Raw genomic sequence first — 16646 nt, forward strand, 5'->3', positions numbered from 1 at the left:
GAAGGCAGAAGTGATGATTGTAAGTCCCATGAATACACAACTCCACTGTCTTTAAGTCATTCAAGAGTCTCATTATTTTTGTTTTTATTTAACCCTTTCTTCAATACAAAAACCAACAAGCCAAGACTAAGGGGGTGACCATGCAATTCCATTTTGTGTGTCTGTGAACATGAGTGTGCTTCACAAATCCATTAACAAGCTCTTACTTCCCCCTAACCCCTATGAACTCTTGATAACACCAAGAGTAGCACCTTCAGAATATATTGAATAGGCATTAAATGCAAAAATATATATGTAGCCAGAGAGTTTATGAGAATGACCCTGTCAAGCTTAATTATTACGTGGCAAAATCCCTCTGGTCCACACAGCTCTGTAATTCACTAGGCTCGTGTTTGCTACAAATAGTGCTAATAAAGTTAAATTGCATGTGCAATACCGAACACAATGGACTGCACCGTGTGGAGGAAAAACATGCTTAAGGGGATGTAATGAAAATGATGTAGACATTTTAAGCATTTTCTACACATCAAGAAAACTTCATAAGAACATGTTACGTGTGCAACAGGTAAACAGAAATCCTTTCGTAAAGCACCAGCAGTGTTTAAAAAATGAGCTTCCATTAATTTTTATTTTTTATGACTTTTGCTTAAAGATCTCAACACTGAAAAATCCTGCCATGGCTCTGAACTGCACCAATGCATTGAACCACCATCTTTCAATTTTCTTCCTGCTATCAACACTGCATCATTTTGCTGCTTTATCAAAATGGTTTATATTAGGAAACTTTTTCCACCTGAACGGAAAGAGATTTTCCCAAATGTTTTAAACTCATTGTTCTAGAATCAAGTGCACCTACACCAGCTGCTCTCAAAATGTGAATTTTTTTTTTTTTTTTTTTTTTTTGCCAACCCTGTGTCACTTAGTGAGGACCTGATACAATCCCTACAGGGTGTCTGTCAGTGGGCCTCATGGTAAGAGTCACAATTTGCAAATTTAGGACTGTGGGTCATGTAAGGAAGGGGCTGGATGGTAGGAAGGGAGGTGCCCGCCTCTCCACGCACTCAGCTATACCTCATTCACAGCTCCTTGTGAGTGTGTGCACGGGAAATAAGCCGAGGGTATTTTTTTTTTTTTTTTTTTTTAATGTTCATGAGTCTTGTAATTAAACCATGATTCTTGAAAGGTGTAGGTTTGATTACTAGGAGATACCACCGACATTTTTCAATAAAGTACTGCAAAATGCTTTTGTGTCTACCTTGTTATTAACTTTTGGGGCTGTATTTAGTAAAAATAAATCAAGGCTATCGGAGCAGTTCAATAACAAAGGTTACTGTTGAGAAAAAAGACCCTATTATAGATTTACAAGTGACAACGTGGACAGGCGTAACAGTGTGTATGTACTTGAAAATGTGTACTAGTGAAAACGTCCTTGTCTAAACAAACTTCACCATTTTCATAACCTAGAACATGAAGGAAGATTCTTACATGAGCTGGCTTCAGGACGGCCAGGGCTGAGTGCAAAGTTAGCAGAGCTGTTACTATGGCAACCTAATATTGTTACCTCCATCTTGAAGAGTCTGCACATTCAAGCTGGGGATAGCGCGTTTCTTGACTTCTGTGAGGTTCTGGTAGGGGAAGAGGAAGCATTTTAATACATATGCCTCTCTTTTACAAAAAGGAAAAAAAATCGTCGTGGGCCCTAACATGTACTATGTTGACAAAAATGCCAGATCAAATGGATTTGAGAAATAAGCCCAATTCCAGGCTGGCTCAGCCCTCCACGGGGCCTCCCAGGGAAAGGAATTCCTTTATGTTCTTGGAAACCCTTTTCTAGAAAAGCCATTCCATTCATACCTTTGTAGAGCAGTGGGCTGGGTGTGGAGGGCAGCGCGGAGGGTATCTGTAAGAGCCTGTATTTTCTGCCTCCCTTGCCCCCACCTCTTTTATCCTTTTAAAAGTCCTATCAGCCCTGCCTTCGTCCCTTCCGCCCTAAGCCCCAAGAGTGGGGGAGGTTTAATACGGCCAATGGATCTTGTATAAAGTCTACCTAAGTTTTAATTTACCAGAGCTATAAGATGGTTAAGGTAGACTGGGGGTGCTGTTACAGATAAAATGGGATACAAAGAACATTTGCAAATAAATGCCATAAAATTACAGTAGCTTGGAATTTTAGTGAATCATAGCCCGTGTGTTATCTAGAATGCATTATTCAAGCTGTTCCTAAACTTAAGTATGACATATAAGGTTAAAATCTTGGGAGGAAAAACTGTTCAGATGAAAAGTCAAGCAGTTTCCACAAAAGAATAAGAAAAATCCTAAAAATAATCTAGAAGTTGTTAAATTTATTTCTCACCTCAATTAAAAGGGTTTTTGCTTTGGGGTTTTATTAACTTTCATTCTTTGGAGTAATAATATTTCTCTTGTGTATGGCGCTGAATACATCTGTCAATAATACATCAAAAAAAAAAACAAAAAACAAAAAAAAAACCACCTGACTTCTTAATACTTGGAAATACATACATATTCCTTATTATGTAAAACACTTTATTTATTTTGTAAAAATGTTTAAATATGAATAAAAATACTGTAACCCAAAGTAGTTGCCTACTTTCAAAAATGAAACTTGTAAAAATAAGGCTGAGCCCAAACCACAGGAGAAAGTCTTAGTTTATTTTGGTAGACTTGCTTTTTATAGGCATTGGTTTAAAGTGATTCTTTTCAGAGGCATTCCTTGAGAAGTTAAAATGCAGAGGCTTACACTTTCTTTTATTTCAAATATGCATAGTGATTAACCAGCAATAAGGATTCTCCCATGTTCTGCCTGTTAAGAGCAAACAGATCTGGAGAACGGACGCCCACCCCGCCTCCCTTCTCCATCTGAAGCAGTGTGGCGAGGCTGGCTCCTCTCTTTGTTCCCAGACTCCAGGGCAAGGGGCAGCCATGCTGCATATGCTGTGGCTTGGGGGACCCCCAGAGGCTGTGCTCTGTGGCCCGTGCTCCCCCGATGTGGGCCTGTGCACCGGCAACCCAGTGGGCCGCTTGCTCTCACATCAGGCAACGTCAGCCTGCTGCAGTGAAACTCAACCATGATTTTACTTCGAACACAAATCCTTCCTACTTCCACCACTCCCTGGCAGAGTTCCCAGTGCCAAAAAGCACTGCTGGGGTGGGGGTGGGGACAGGAAGCCCAGTTATTGCTGTGTCTGATTTTAGGGGGCACTTCCCTAAGAGTCCCCCTGAAACCTGTTACCAGCCTGGAAGGGAGGATATCTTGCCTTTTACAAAAGATGGTCAATACTCAATGCACAGCCTCTAAAGCAAGGGCTACTCCAGTGTTCTAAAAGCACAGGCCAATCCTGAGTTTAGTGACCACATTTTAAAGATCATGAGGAAAATGCCAAGTTCCCATTAAGACTGTAAAGCTCCTTCACATCCCAGGTTGCCGGGTGCGTAAGTGGCCCAAATTGGAGAGTGTGGTAGAGCAGGTAGACGGGTTTCGCTAACACTAACAGCTATCAGCAAAATGCCTTTATTCAGCTAATTCTATAGGAAGCAGAGTTTTGAGAGTCTTTGGTTCACGTGAGGCAAAATCAGATTTATGGAAAACGCAGCATCTGCTTCAAGGCTGCTTTATCTCCCTCAAGACAACTGGGTCTCCTGCGCGGCGGAGAAGCGCCTGTTGGAAAGCACAGAGCACAGCAGTATGCCCAGAACATCTCCATATTCTTTGACAAGGCCACACTTCATTAGTTTTAATTTGCAGAAAGGAAATTAAATGATAACTTTTTTTTTCCCAAAGCAGAATGTCCAGAATAGGACTTCAGCTTAAAACAAAACATAGCATGTTTTTCATTAAATAACCCCCAAAGAAATTCAAAAAGTGATGATGGCAGCTCTGAGAGGGCTTGCCTTATATTACAAAGTCTGAGAAATGAAACCTGCATCGTTAGCCTCGAGATCTTTGTCCCTGATGATATTTTGCAGATGCCCTCTCAAGGGTGAGTCCATTTTGTAATTTGGGGGTGGTGTGGACTTATATTTTATTTAAGCTTCTAATTTCAAAAGAAGGCTTGGGCATTTCAGAAGAGTGGTTTGTTTGTTCGTTTTTATTTTTTTGAGAATAATAATTCTAATTGAAGCCTCATTTCCAAAAATTACTTTTTAAGTTCTTTTAATGTTTCATTTCCAAAAAATATATATTGGGTATTTTTTCTTCCTATGGGGCGGTCCTGTGCCTAGCTAAAGGTAGACAAATTTTATACTAAAAACCACAAGTTTCTGGAATTAGCCTGACTGGGTAAGACCTGGATAAAGATGGTGCTAGTTTACAATGAAGGGATTTTGTTCAAAGCTGAAAGTGCCATCAAACTTTCTTTCCACTAATTTCAGCTGGGACTGGCAGGAAGAGAGAAGACTGGACAAAAAGTGGCCTTTTAAAGCTGAAAAGTAACGGGTATGATTCATAAGTTCAACAGAGATAGGAGGGACATGGAAAAGGCATGGTGTACATCTGGGAAAAGCGAGTGCATATCAAAAGGCTTCCTTTCTTTTGTTCTTTCGTGAGACTTGTAGCACATCAGATTTTGAATGTCTTCTTTTAAAGCTATGTGCGTACACATGCACGCACACATCCTCCCTCTGAACTGACGGTGTTCAGTATCAATAACATTTTCTTTCTTGGTAATATGGGGTAAATGAGGGGGGCAAAAAACCCTGTGACTTCTGAGTGAAATGCCATGTCTTCTGTATCCTGTGAGCTGCACAGTCTTGCAGGAATGCTCCACATCTCAGAGTCAATCTGAACCTGGGTTAAAAGCTCCAAGTCCTCACTTGTATGTGGTATGAGTGTGCCTTCATCTCCAGCTGTTACAGCCAAATCGCCCACCTCCTCATCCAAGTGATGCCTAATCAGACATTTAAGGATTCTGAACTTGATCCCATCTCTTCACAATATGCAGTAAATTTAAACTTACTTAAGAAAGTCAGTCCCTAACTCAGGACATTTAAACTTCCTTAGGAAACGAGAGCTCATTGAATGATGTGAAAGTAATTAACCGATTTCCTCTACAAGGTCATCGCAACCACACGGGTTAGCTGTGTCTCTACCGGTGTTTAGACTTCGCTGTGGGGGGAGAGTAACTCTTGGAAGTCTACCTTCCCTTTCCTTCATTAACAAAAACACAGAACAATGACTAAGTGTCACATCATGTTCTTATAGTTCAACACCTCCCCAGATGCTTACAGACAGTGATAGCACACCTCTAACTCACCACTGTCCTGGGCCCAAGAGCATATTTTGGTTTGTTTTTTCATAGACTAGGGGTAAAGGTCTCCACGACTGGGAAAATATCTGAATTCTCCCATTGCCATTTCCATGTAAAAACTCCCCCTGACAATAAACAGAAGTCCAAGCCCCAGAGGGTAGAGCGATCTGCCACCTGTGGGAGGACTTTCCCTAAACTAAATGTTCTACTTCTTAACCATCTATCCCAGAGCCTCTTCAAACACCAAAGAAAACAACAACAAAACAAACCTAAAACAAAAAACAGAAACATAGAAAAAGAACCAAAGACTTCACAAATGAATTGGAGGAAGAGAAAATTCACCTACAACTCTAAATTAGATTTCCAGATGCGTGGGCACGGACAGGCGGCCGCGATGACAGCTGGATGCTCACGGTGGTGGTTCTGCACTGGGCTCGGACCCCAGCCCAGTGGCATCCTCGCCTGTTGCCCAGGTGCCAGGCCCAGTGAGTCAGGAGGGCAGGCCCAGGCCCGTCTCAGGGACGCCCGGCATTACCGCCGTTTGGGGAGGATGAGGTTTCTCAGCATGTCGAAGGAGTTGCCATCGGGGTGCACAGTCACAACCTCGCCGCCCTCCTGGTGAACCTGGAGGAAGCCAGAATCATCCAGGCCAACGATGGACACCTTTGGTCCGTCTGTGCTGCCCAGATGGACTTGCTGACCACTGAAAAGGAAGAACAGCGTGAGGTCACTGGGAGGTGTCACAGGACAGCTTAAGACAATGAGCTGAAGAATAATCCATGATGAGAGGGCTGGGGGTGCTGGGGAGGGGGCTGAGGCTCGCTGCGGGGAAAAGGCAGCCTGGGCTGAGCTCTGACTTTCTTCCACCCTGGTGAATGGTTTTAAGAACTACTCAAATAACCAGCAGGGTGCAAGTTCAACAAGGAGTCGAAATTTCTTCACACAACGTCACTCCTCCTAATTCTGGTCATCTGCGGTGATGGTTCGAGCCACTTCCTCATCTCCCAGCACTTTTAAGAAACACTCTGCAACTCTAGGTTTTTTGGCTGAGGTTGGAGGAAAATAGCCTGAGTTGGCAAACAATGTTTTATCTCATAAAACAAAGTTGGGTCACATCAGCCACAAGTGAAATTCATCCTGATCCTATTTCTTTTGAATATTTTCCAAATATACTCAACTCACATCCTTCTTAACAGCTTTTAACATATAGAATTTTCTCCTCAAGTTTTTATTTTGAAGAATTTCAAATCACAGAAAAGCTGAAAGAATAGTACAACAAACCTCATATTCTCTTCCATTCTCACACCAAATGAAAATATTTTCCATATTTGCTTTCTTTCTTCACATATAAACACATATAAGCACACATTTTTTTTTCCTGCATCATGTAAAGGTAAGTTGCAGCTGGGTGTGGTAGCTCATGCTTGTAATCTTAGCACTTTGGGAGGCCAAGGTGGGAGGATTGCTTGAGGCCAGGAGTTCAAGACCAGTCTGGGCAATATAGTGAGACCCTGCTTCTACAAAAAAAAAAAACAAAAAACTTTTTTGAATTAGTGGGCTGTGTGGCACATTCCTGTTGTCTCAGCTACTTGGGAGGCTGAGGCAGGAGGATCATTTGAGCCCGGGAGTTTGAGGTTTCAGTAGTGAGCTATGATGGCACCACTGCACTCCAGTGACAGAGCAAGACCCTCTCTTTAAAAAAAAAAAAAAAAAAAAGGAATAGAAATAGAAAACAAATGAAAATAAAAAAAAGTTTTTTAAAAGCTGCAGGCATTGTGACACTTTCTGCTTAAATACTTTATCTCCTGAGAACAAGAACCTCTTACAAAATTATAATAGCATTAACCATGACCAGTCAAGAAAGTCTGGATACAAGAGGTTCATGTTCATGTCATTCCAACTGTTCCTTTAATATCCTTTGTGGATATTTCCCTCCATCCAGGATCACATACATTACATTTAGATGTCATGCCTCTTTCATCTTCTCTAATCCCAAACAATTCTGCCACCGTTTTTTTTGTCCAATTGTTTGTGTGCCGACACTGACATTTTTGCAGGGCACAGGCCTGTGGTTGTAAAATCAGTGAGTGGTCCTCGAACTTCAGCTGCGTGAGAATCCCCGGAGCATCTGTTATGACACAGGGTGCTGGGCCCAGCCCAGGGGTTTCTGATGCGGTAGCCCCTGGTTGAGGCTGAGGCCACTGCCTGGGATATCATTTTGAGTGCCACTGTTACCTAGAAGGTTTGACAATTCAGATGCATCTGATTGTTTCTTCACAATTAGAATCAGATTAAACCAATGTGAAACTCTCTCACGGTTTTGGTTCTTTCCACCGCATCCCACCAGGAGGCATAAGATGCCCGTTTGCTCCATTATTGGCGACACTAACTTGGTCAAGGTGGTGTCCATGCATTTTCTCCAATAGAGGCACAGAAAATAATCATTCAGACCAGCGCTCGGTCCCTCATTTTAAGACACTGAACTACGGCCGGGCGCGGTGGCTCATGCCTGTAATCCCAGCACTTTGGGAGGCCGAGGTGGGCAGATCACGAGGTCAGGAGATCGAGACCATCCTGGCTAACACGGTGAAACCCCATCTCTACTAAAAATACAAAAAATCAGCCGGGCGTGATGGCGGGCGCCTGTAGTCCCAGCTATAGAGGCTGAGGCAGGAGAATGGCGTGAACCTGGGAGGCAGAGGTTGTAGTGAGCCGAGATGGCGCCACTGCACTCCAGCCTAGGGGACAGAGCGAGACTCCATCTCAAAGACAAAAAAAAAATACTGAACTACTAAGATACTAATAAAGGAGCTGAAAAGAATGAAGACGAGCCAGCACTGACCTGTGGACCCAGTATCGGTAATAAAGGGGAAGGACGCTGTTGGGCCCTTTGTCCTGAAACTCTTCGATCAGTTTCTCCAGCACAGTCACGACTCTGGCGATGAGATAATCGGCTCTTAAGGGCTTCAGTTCGGCCTTGTGTTGCTTATTGTATTCTGTGACGAGGTCGTTGATGCAGATGGTAGGGTTACTGTTAGTCACATTAAATCCACAGCCTGGACAAAAACAAACAATTGAGCAGCTCAGCCTGCTGATGGCATCACACATTCCTCTCTGCCACTTGGAAAAAGTTACAGTCTTGACTGTCAACTTCCTCCTTCCTTGTCCTCATTTCAGACTTCGTGTCTCTAACCACTTGAAGAATGACTTATATCTTTTTGTCCATCTTCCTTTTTGTCCTTCTTTTATTATTCTTGTTCAAGCTAAAACCATCTCAACCTTACTGCAAATAAGAAGGTAAGAAAAAAGAAAGCCACATTTGATTCAATTTAATTCAACGGATGCTATTAAATATGGGACAAATGTATCAGTGTTGCCTCTGAAATAAGTGGTCTACCAAGCATTGCAGCTCTGCACTGAGTCCAATAGAGAATACAATCTCTTGTTTCTTCTCCTACTTGAGTAACAGATCCCATGCTTGAAAATAGAGAGTTTTATTCGGGATTTGGGAAGTAAACTCTGGATTCAGAAATTTCAAACCTTGGTCATGGCATAACCCTAGAATGCATCTTTTAATACTTTATCCTTGGAAGTCTTTGGTGCTAAGGTTACGCTGTTGGCAAGACGCCGACCCATTTTCAGTGCACTTTTTACAGGCTCCTAAACCAAGGCTTCATGAGAGTTACCAGGGATGGTATCTGAACAGGCTTATCTGTGCAGTTACTTAACACCAGTATCCTCTCCAGGGAGAGGGCAGTGTCTTCAGAAAAGCTGAACTTCAGTGTTCAGCAGGACCCTGAATCGGCCTGCAAGAGGTCTTAAGTAAGAAATGAAATACTGGAAAAACTAGGCAGTAAGAAAACTACCATGTGTTCAGTGACTCTAAGAAAAAAATCCCCAAAACATTTGCCACAGACAGAACGATGCCATTTGTAACAACAGCATTCTCTGGCAAGTGTCCTGCTGTTTCCCGTGTGAAGGGAAGGACTGACTGGTCTCAGATTTTAAAACAATATACTGGCTATTAAAATACAAAGCAATGTCAATTACCTCTGGAAAAAAACAAGTAACTACGGCAACAGGGGCAGAACTTGCAGTTGTTCATGTATTCATCCATTCCATTAGTACAGTAACTGAAGCGCCTACTGAACGCTCGTAACGCATTAAATTAAGTGCCATATAGCACTGAAAATTCTCCCTTGTGTTCAGAAAACTGGAATTCCTAGGATGAGTAGCAACACTGACTACTGGCCACTTCGGCTATGTCCTTCTAAGGACCAGTGAGCACCCTGCTGGCTGCTCTAAATCCCCAAAGTCAGAGACCCCATCCCATGGCCTTCAGAAGTCAATAGAAGCTATGGGTTCTCACCATAGGAAAATGTTTCATTCCCCTACTTTATTTTATTTATTTATTTATTTATTTATTTATTTGAGACAGGATCTCACTCCAGTTGCCCGGACTGGAGTGCAGTGGAGCCATCATAACGCACTGCAGCCTCAACCTCCTGAGCTCAGGTCAGGCATGCGCCACCACGCCCAGCTAATTTTTTGTATTTTTAGTGGAGACAGGGTTTCGCCATGTTGCTCAGGCTGGTCTCAAACTCCCAGACTCAAGCAATCCACCCACCTCAGGCTCCCAAAGTGCTGAGATTACAGGTGTGAGCCACCACACCTGGCCTATTTTTTTATTTTTGAGACAGGGTCTCACTCTGTCACCCAGAATGGAGTGTAGTAGCTCAATCACAGCTCACTGTAGCCTTGAACTCCTGGTTCAAGTGATCTTCCTGCCTCAGTCTCACAAGTAGCAGGGATTATGAGCTCAAGCCACTACGCCTGGCCTTCGCTTACCCCATGCTGATAACATTCGTTAGCTCCCAGAAGCCATCCATGAGCCTCCTTGTTATCTGTGGCCCCTACCTAGGAATCTCTGCATCAACTGCAATTACTCACTTAAAGATAGGAAATGAGGGAGGCTGGATGCGGTGGCTCACGCCTATAATCCCAGCACTTTGGGAGGCGGAGGCGGGTGGATCATGAGGTCAGGAGTTTGAGACCAGCCTGGCCAACATAGTGAAACCCTGTCTCTACTAAAAATACAAAAAAATTAGCTGGGTGTGGTGGCGGACGCCTGTACTCCCAGCTACTTGGGAGGCTAAGGAAAGGAGAATCGCTTGAACCTGGGAAGCAGAGGTTGCAGTGAGCCGAGATTGCACCACTGCATTCCAGCCCGGGCAACAGTGCTGGACTCTGTCTCAAAAAAAAAAAGAAGATAGGAAATGGAGCTCTAAGGGTATGAAGTAGCTTGCCCAGAATAATATTGCCCCTTGGTGGCAGAGCTGGTAACACAGGACTTGTATTCCCTGGCTGGCACCTGAAACACATGGTTACATGTCTTTTGACCATTGCTGGCTTCTGAACACAGATTAGGTTCCACTGCCACAGGGTGAAGCTGATGGCTGGACGGCCAGGAACCTAAGGACTTCTGAGGTCACCTCGGAATCCATCTTCTGGCCTGATGTGGATGTGCTGAGGTGAAACAGGGATTCTTTACCCCGCCTTGACCAGCCTGGAGCTTCTTCTGAAGGTTAAAATGATGCCAACTCTTTCATGGTCCAGGAAGGTCAGGATAAGAATGCAAGACACCAGGAGAACTATTTAAGAAATTAACTTTTCCTTTTCTTATTAGAGAATAGAACGTTAAATGTTTATTTTCGCCATTTCAAATTCAGTGAGTAGCAGGAGTGTGGAAGGACGTAAGAACATACCTGCTTGATATGATACCACTTTGGTGGTTTCCGTGGTCACACACACAGCATGCTGAACTCTGTGAAGTGCTTTCGACCAATCTCTCTGTATCTATACCCTGCTCCAAAACTACAAGACTCAAAATAATCTCATAGGATCATCTGCTCCTGCCATCAACCATTTTTATTTTTATTGTTTTATTCATCTAAAAATGCTGGGGGAAAGGTTTTTGAAACTTACCAATAAGTATATGAAATGTTTCTCCCATGAGCGTTGAGTTAACCAGAACTCCGCCGATCTTCATGAGGTCGCTGTAATAAATATCGTTGGGCCACTTCACTCGTAAGTTGATATCCTAAAGGGAAATCTGCACATTAATTAAGCAGCCACAGGACACAAGGGGCCCAGGCAAGTCACGGAGCTAAGGGAAGATAAGCAGAAACCAAGGGAACATGGGCCTTGTCCTCTCCTCTTTTTCAGACAGCTAATCACTTCTTTGGGACAATCCAATATTGAAGTGCCTCTTGGGGCCAGGAGGTAAAAGCCCTGAAGAACACAGCTGGCATAAACCCCAGCATTCTTCCCCATCCCCCAGCACTGTTTCTCATCATCCAAAACCCCTTCTGAAGATGCCTACCTTGTAAATGAAGTTCATTATGTCAGTATCCACCACCACCGCCACCATAGAGTAGCTAACTAACATGCTAGGGCCAGAGGGTGGGGAGAGAATAGTAATCTCTGGGTGCATCTCCATTCAGGAACCCATGCTTGAGAGGGAAAGACGGCCCAGAATTAACCAAGGTCACAAAAGGCAGGTAGAAATGTCTTGAGTAGGAGCCAGTGGTGGGGCGCGGTGGCTCGTGCCTGTAATCCCAGCACTTTGGGAGGTTGAAGCGGGTGGATCGCAAGATCAGGAGTTCAAGACCAGTCTGGCCAACATAGTGAAACCCCGTCTCTACTAAAAATACAAAAAATTAGCTGGGTGTGGTGGTGTGCGTCTGTAATCCCAGCTACTTGAGAGGCTGAGGCAGGAGAATCACGTGAACACGGGAGGCGGAGGTTGCAGTGAGCCGAGATGGCACCACTGCACTCCAGACTGGCCGACAGGGCGAGACTCTGTCTCAAAAAAAAAAAAAAAAAAAAAAAAAGAGTGCTGTGAAGACGCAGAGGAGAAATTCCCCTGGGTAATGAAACTGGACTTGTCATGTGGCCTACTACCTCTTCATCTTGAATGGTGTGGCCTGGGGAGGCCCTCCCCATCATCAGCTCACAGAATAGACCGAGAGTAGACAGCGTCTTGAACAAGGCCACCCAGGCCTCTGCCTATCCATTATGGCTCTGAAGTTGGAACACAGAGACTGGGCTAGCCGAGCGGGTGTCAGAACCACCAGGTCTTCTAGACCTGGGGCTGGCAGCCAGGCTGTGCCATGTGTGGATAAAGGAAGCCTGTCTGGAGATGCGAGGCTGGAAGAGAACATTCAGCAAAATAAAGCTAAGGGAGCAGAGAGTAGCTGATGGCCTCCGAGGGCCATGGGGCTGGTCTTCCCACATCGCAGGCCAGGCATGGCACTGAGCGCCTTCTCAGCACTAGTCCACGTGTTACTTACACCCAGCCCATGTATTGGTGCCAGCGCATCCCTAGGGAACAGGGGGAGAAACGGAAGCTTAGAGCAATTATGTGGCTTGCCTGAGGTTATACCACTTGAAAGCCACGGAGCTGGGATTCAAACCCTTCTGCCACCAGGCCTGGGTGATGAATCCCATGCTACGTGGCCTGGTGCTTCCATGAAATCCCCTTCCTCCTTCCAATAGGCCCTCTTTTGACTTTGGCCAGTTAGAGCATAGTGGAAGCTCATCTGCTCTAAAACAGCAGTTTAGGCTGAAAGGAAAAATACAGGAATAGGAGCACAGGAGAACAAAAAGTCTAAGTAAACCAAGGATGGAGGGTGCGCAATGACCTGGAACTGATCAACGGCTTCACACTTCTTTTCTCTCTACAATGGGGATTCTCAGCGGGAGAGGGGTGGATTTGGTGACAGCAGGAGACTTCCTTGGTCTTCACACCCTGAGGGAGTGCCACTGGCCTCTAGAGAGTAGAGGCCAGTCCTTTAAGGCACAGGACATCCCCACGACAAACATGCCAGGGCCCACATAGCAATAGCGCCAGGCTGAGAAAGTCTCCTCTAGAAAACCTGTGACTAGGAGGCTCTGCTCTTCGTCACTGCCCCCCGTTCCCTTTTCTGCTCCTCTCTCGCCTTCCCACATCCCCCCGTGCCAGTGCCATGGCCAGGGGAATGAGCCCCTGCCTGGGCGGTGGGATGACACCTGCAGAGTTCCCAGAGCTGTCAAGCTCCTCCGCCACGTGCGTGTGTGACAGCTGGTGCCTGGGCGGGCCCTGCACTCGGGCTCCAGCTCGCCTTCATGGCTTCAGATCTCATCGGCTCATGAAGCAGTTCATGAAACTCTGGGTTCTCACACAGGTAAGCAGGACCAGCATTTCCGGATGAAGAGGAGGGCTGTGTGCTTGTTTTTCATTTTCTCAATCATTTATTCCAACAGCTGCCGTGATCCTCCCACATAAAAAAAGACCAAAATGAAACAAATCCTGCTCTCGGAGAGCTACTAACTTCATGGGAGACGGAACAGAAGCACACATCACTCCTCTTCAAAGCCACACACGGTGGAAACCATAAAGAGGCTTCAACACAGCAAGTGCTGGATGGTGCTGGAGGAAAGAGCTGGAAGTAGCTGGAGGGTCTGAGAATAGCATTGGAGCTGGGTCTTAAGGATGAACAGAATTTTAAGAAGCAGAGAAGAGGTCGGGCGTGGTGGCTCAGGCCTGTAATCCCAGCACTTTGGGAGGCCAAGGCGGGCGGATCACGAGGTCAGGAGATTGAGACCATCCTGGCAAACATGGTGAAACCCCATCTCTACTAAGAATATAAAAAAATTAGCCGGGCGTGGTGGTGGGCGCCTGTAGTCCCAGCTACTCGGGAGGCTGAGGCAGGAGAGCAGCATGAACCCAGGGGGGCGGAGCTCGCAGTGAGCGGACATCATGCCACTGCACTCCAGCCTGGGCAACAAAGCAAGACTCTGTCTCAAAAAAAAAAAAAGAGAGAGCAGGGGCAGGGGTATGTGGGTGGAGGGAGGGTGCGGGACCCAGGGGTACTTCATGGACAGAAGGAAGAGCAGGAGTGAGAATGGGCACCCCGAGGCGGGCTCCGGAAGGAATGGGCGCATCCCAGTGAGGCCGCCTTGGGCCTGGAGAGGGTGGTCATGATTTGTGTGCTGATGGTGACATCTGGTTAGGGACCAGTTGGGGTCCTAGTGAAGGCCATAAAAAAAGTGAAATCCAAACAACAGGGGCCTGTTTCCATCATCTAGTAGCTGCTCTGTGTCAGCTAACTTGGATATGTTAAAAAAGAAACCCAATTCAAAATCAAATGTCCCATCACACAGGTGACGCTGGGCAGCTGACTGTGGAAGAGGGAAAAAACATTGGTACAAACTTCTTAAGAAGAATGGGAACACAAATTCCCCCGACCCCGTTCACTGCTGAAGGCAAACTTCACACTTCCATCCTGGCCCTCAGTGCGTGGCGCACGCAGCCTCTGTGCATAGCAGGCCCTCAAAGAATGCTCGCTAAGGGAACTAGTGGGCTCCAAGGTCAAAGTCAAAGCCATGTGAAAAAGCTAAACAGACCAAACAGACTCATTTAACGTTCTTAGCTTAGTGTTTGCTTTACTTATTTTCCTAAGACTAACCTGTTGCTAGAGTTAAAGATAATTTCTCCCATGACAGGACTATTTCTTTTTTTTTGATTCGGAGTCTCGCTCTGTTGCCCAGGCTGGAGTGCAATGGCACGATCTCGGCTTACTGCAACCTCCACCTCCCGAGTTCAAGCGATTCTTGTGCCTCAGCCTCCCGAGTAGCTGAGGTTACAGGGACCCATCACCATGCCCAGCTAATTTTTATGTTTTTAGTAGAGACGGGGTTTCACCATGTTAGCCAGGCTGGTCTCGAACTCCTTACCTCAGGTGATCCGCCTGCCTCAGCCTCCCCAAAGTGCTGGGATTACAGGCATGAGCCACCGCGCCCGGCCAGGACTTTCTATTTTGATTGCTTTCTGCTAGACGGAATGCACAGCTCAGGTGCTAAAGGCCGGGCACCTGAAGCCCTGTAATGGTATGATGCCCCAAACCATCAGACACGCAAGGATGCTGGGTGCCTGGTAGTAAACGTCCGTTTCAGCAATGTGATGTGATACAGGAAACAGAGACGTCAGCATTAACTACATCTGTGGAATACCAAAAATTCATACACGGTGAATACATCACAGAGGGATTTAAGGGGCAGTGAGAAGGATTGTTTCTTCAATGAAATGATGACAGGGACTCCAAGTCTCCTTTGAGAGTCACGCTCTTAACACCTTGCTTCAGGAATCAATCCAATCATTTCTCTTCAGCCTGACATAGGAGCTGCTGGGGGAGGGACGCAGGAATCTCCTCTTTATACCCATATGAAATTCTTCCAGGAACATTTGGGAGGGGGCCGTGGGAAGTGAAGCCCAAGTACGGAAGAAAATGCTTCGGTCAGTAAGCTAATCATTCCCTGTTGCTTGTCTTTTTAATAACTGACAACAAAACATCCAACAGTAATAAAGAAGCAGGCACACGGGTCCTAATAGCTAGGGGAAGATGGCCCCAAGTGGACCTACACATTGTATGTGGTCAACAGTGGATAAAGGATAGCGCTGCTAGAGCAGAGAGTCTGGTAAACAGAGGCAGGAAATGAGAAAGGTTTTTAGGTCCCCAAATAACCCTTTTCAACAGAAAATGCAGATGAATAACTTCCATCCAGTCCAACAATCAAACCTCATCCAGTGCTTCAATCAAAAAACAAACACGGGGCCAGGTGCGGTGGCTCACGGCTGTAATCCCAGCACTTTGGGAGGCCGAGGTGGGAGGATCACAAGGTCAAGAGATTGAGACCATCCTGGCCAACATAGTGAAACTCCATCTCTACCAACAACACAAAAATTAGCTGTGTGTGATGGTGCATGCCTGTAGTCCCAGCTACTCAGGAGGCTGAGGCAGGAGAAATGCTTGAACCCTGGAGGCAGAGATTACAGTGAGTGGAGATAGCATCATTACACTCCAGCCTGGTGACAGAGTGAGACTCCGTCTCAAAAAAATAAATAAATAAATAAACAAACATGACCAGTGCAGTGGCTCATGCCTATAATCCCAGAACTTTGGGAAGCTGAAGCAGGCAGATTGCTTGAGCTCAGGAGTTCAAGACCAGCCTGGGCCACATGGTGAAACCCCATCTCTATTAAAAGTACAAAAAAATAGCCAGGCGTGGTGGTGTGCACCTATGGTCCCAGCTACTCGGGAGGTTGAGGTGTGAGGACTGCTTACGCCTGGGAGGTGGAGGTTGCAGTGAGCCGAGATAGTGCCACTGCACTCCAGCCTGGGTGACAGAGGGAGACCCTGTCTCAATTAAAATAAATAAATAAACAACAACCAAATCCAAAATCTAAAGTGTTGCCCTCATCAGGCTGTTTGAGAAATCTGAAAAACTGGGTAGAAAGGGAGTTCTGGGGAATGAATGCATTCGGGCAAGTCTGAAGCAGCA

General features: G+C 45.5%; 1 protein-coding gene across 6 annotated transcripts in view; it reads right to left on the reverse strand.

Annotated features, from left to right (window-relative positions):
• Nucleotides 1-609: 609 nt before the first annotated feature.
• The window catches only part of HLCS (holocarboxylase synthetase), a 248020-nt gene continuing 231983 nt past the window's right edge, over nucleotides 610-16646 (reverse strand). For 4 of the 6 annotated variants that reach the window (XM_037984782.2, XM_007967701.3, XM_007967714.3 and 1 more), the window contains 3 exons: nucleotides 11250-11364; nucleotides 8107-8320; nucleotides 2650-5967 (listed from right to left, as the gene is read on the reverse strand). In XM_037984782.2, the coding sequence (XP_037840710.2) occupies nucleotides 5796-5967; nucleotides 8107-8320; nucleotides 11250-11364 (501 nt within the window). In that variant the 3' untranslated portion in view covers nucleotides 2650-5795. Of the gene's footprint in view, nucleotides 1626-2649; nucleotides 5968-8106; nucleotides 8321-11249; nucleotides 11365-16646 lie in introns of those variants that run through there. The other 2 variants (XR_012090783.1, XM_037984781.2) reach the window with 2 other exon arrangements.

The sequence above is a fragment of the Chlorocebus sabaeus genome, chromosome 2 (assembly GCF_047675955.1).
Source record: "Chlorocebus sabaeus isolate Y175 chromosome 2, mChlSab1.0.hap1, whole genome shotgun sequence".
Lineage (NCBI taxonomy): Eukaryota > Metazoa > Chordata > Mammalia > Primates > Cercopithecidae > Chlorocebus > Chlorocebus sabaeus.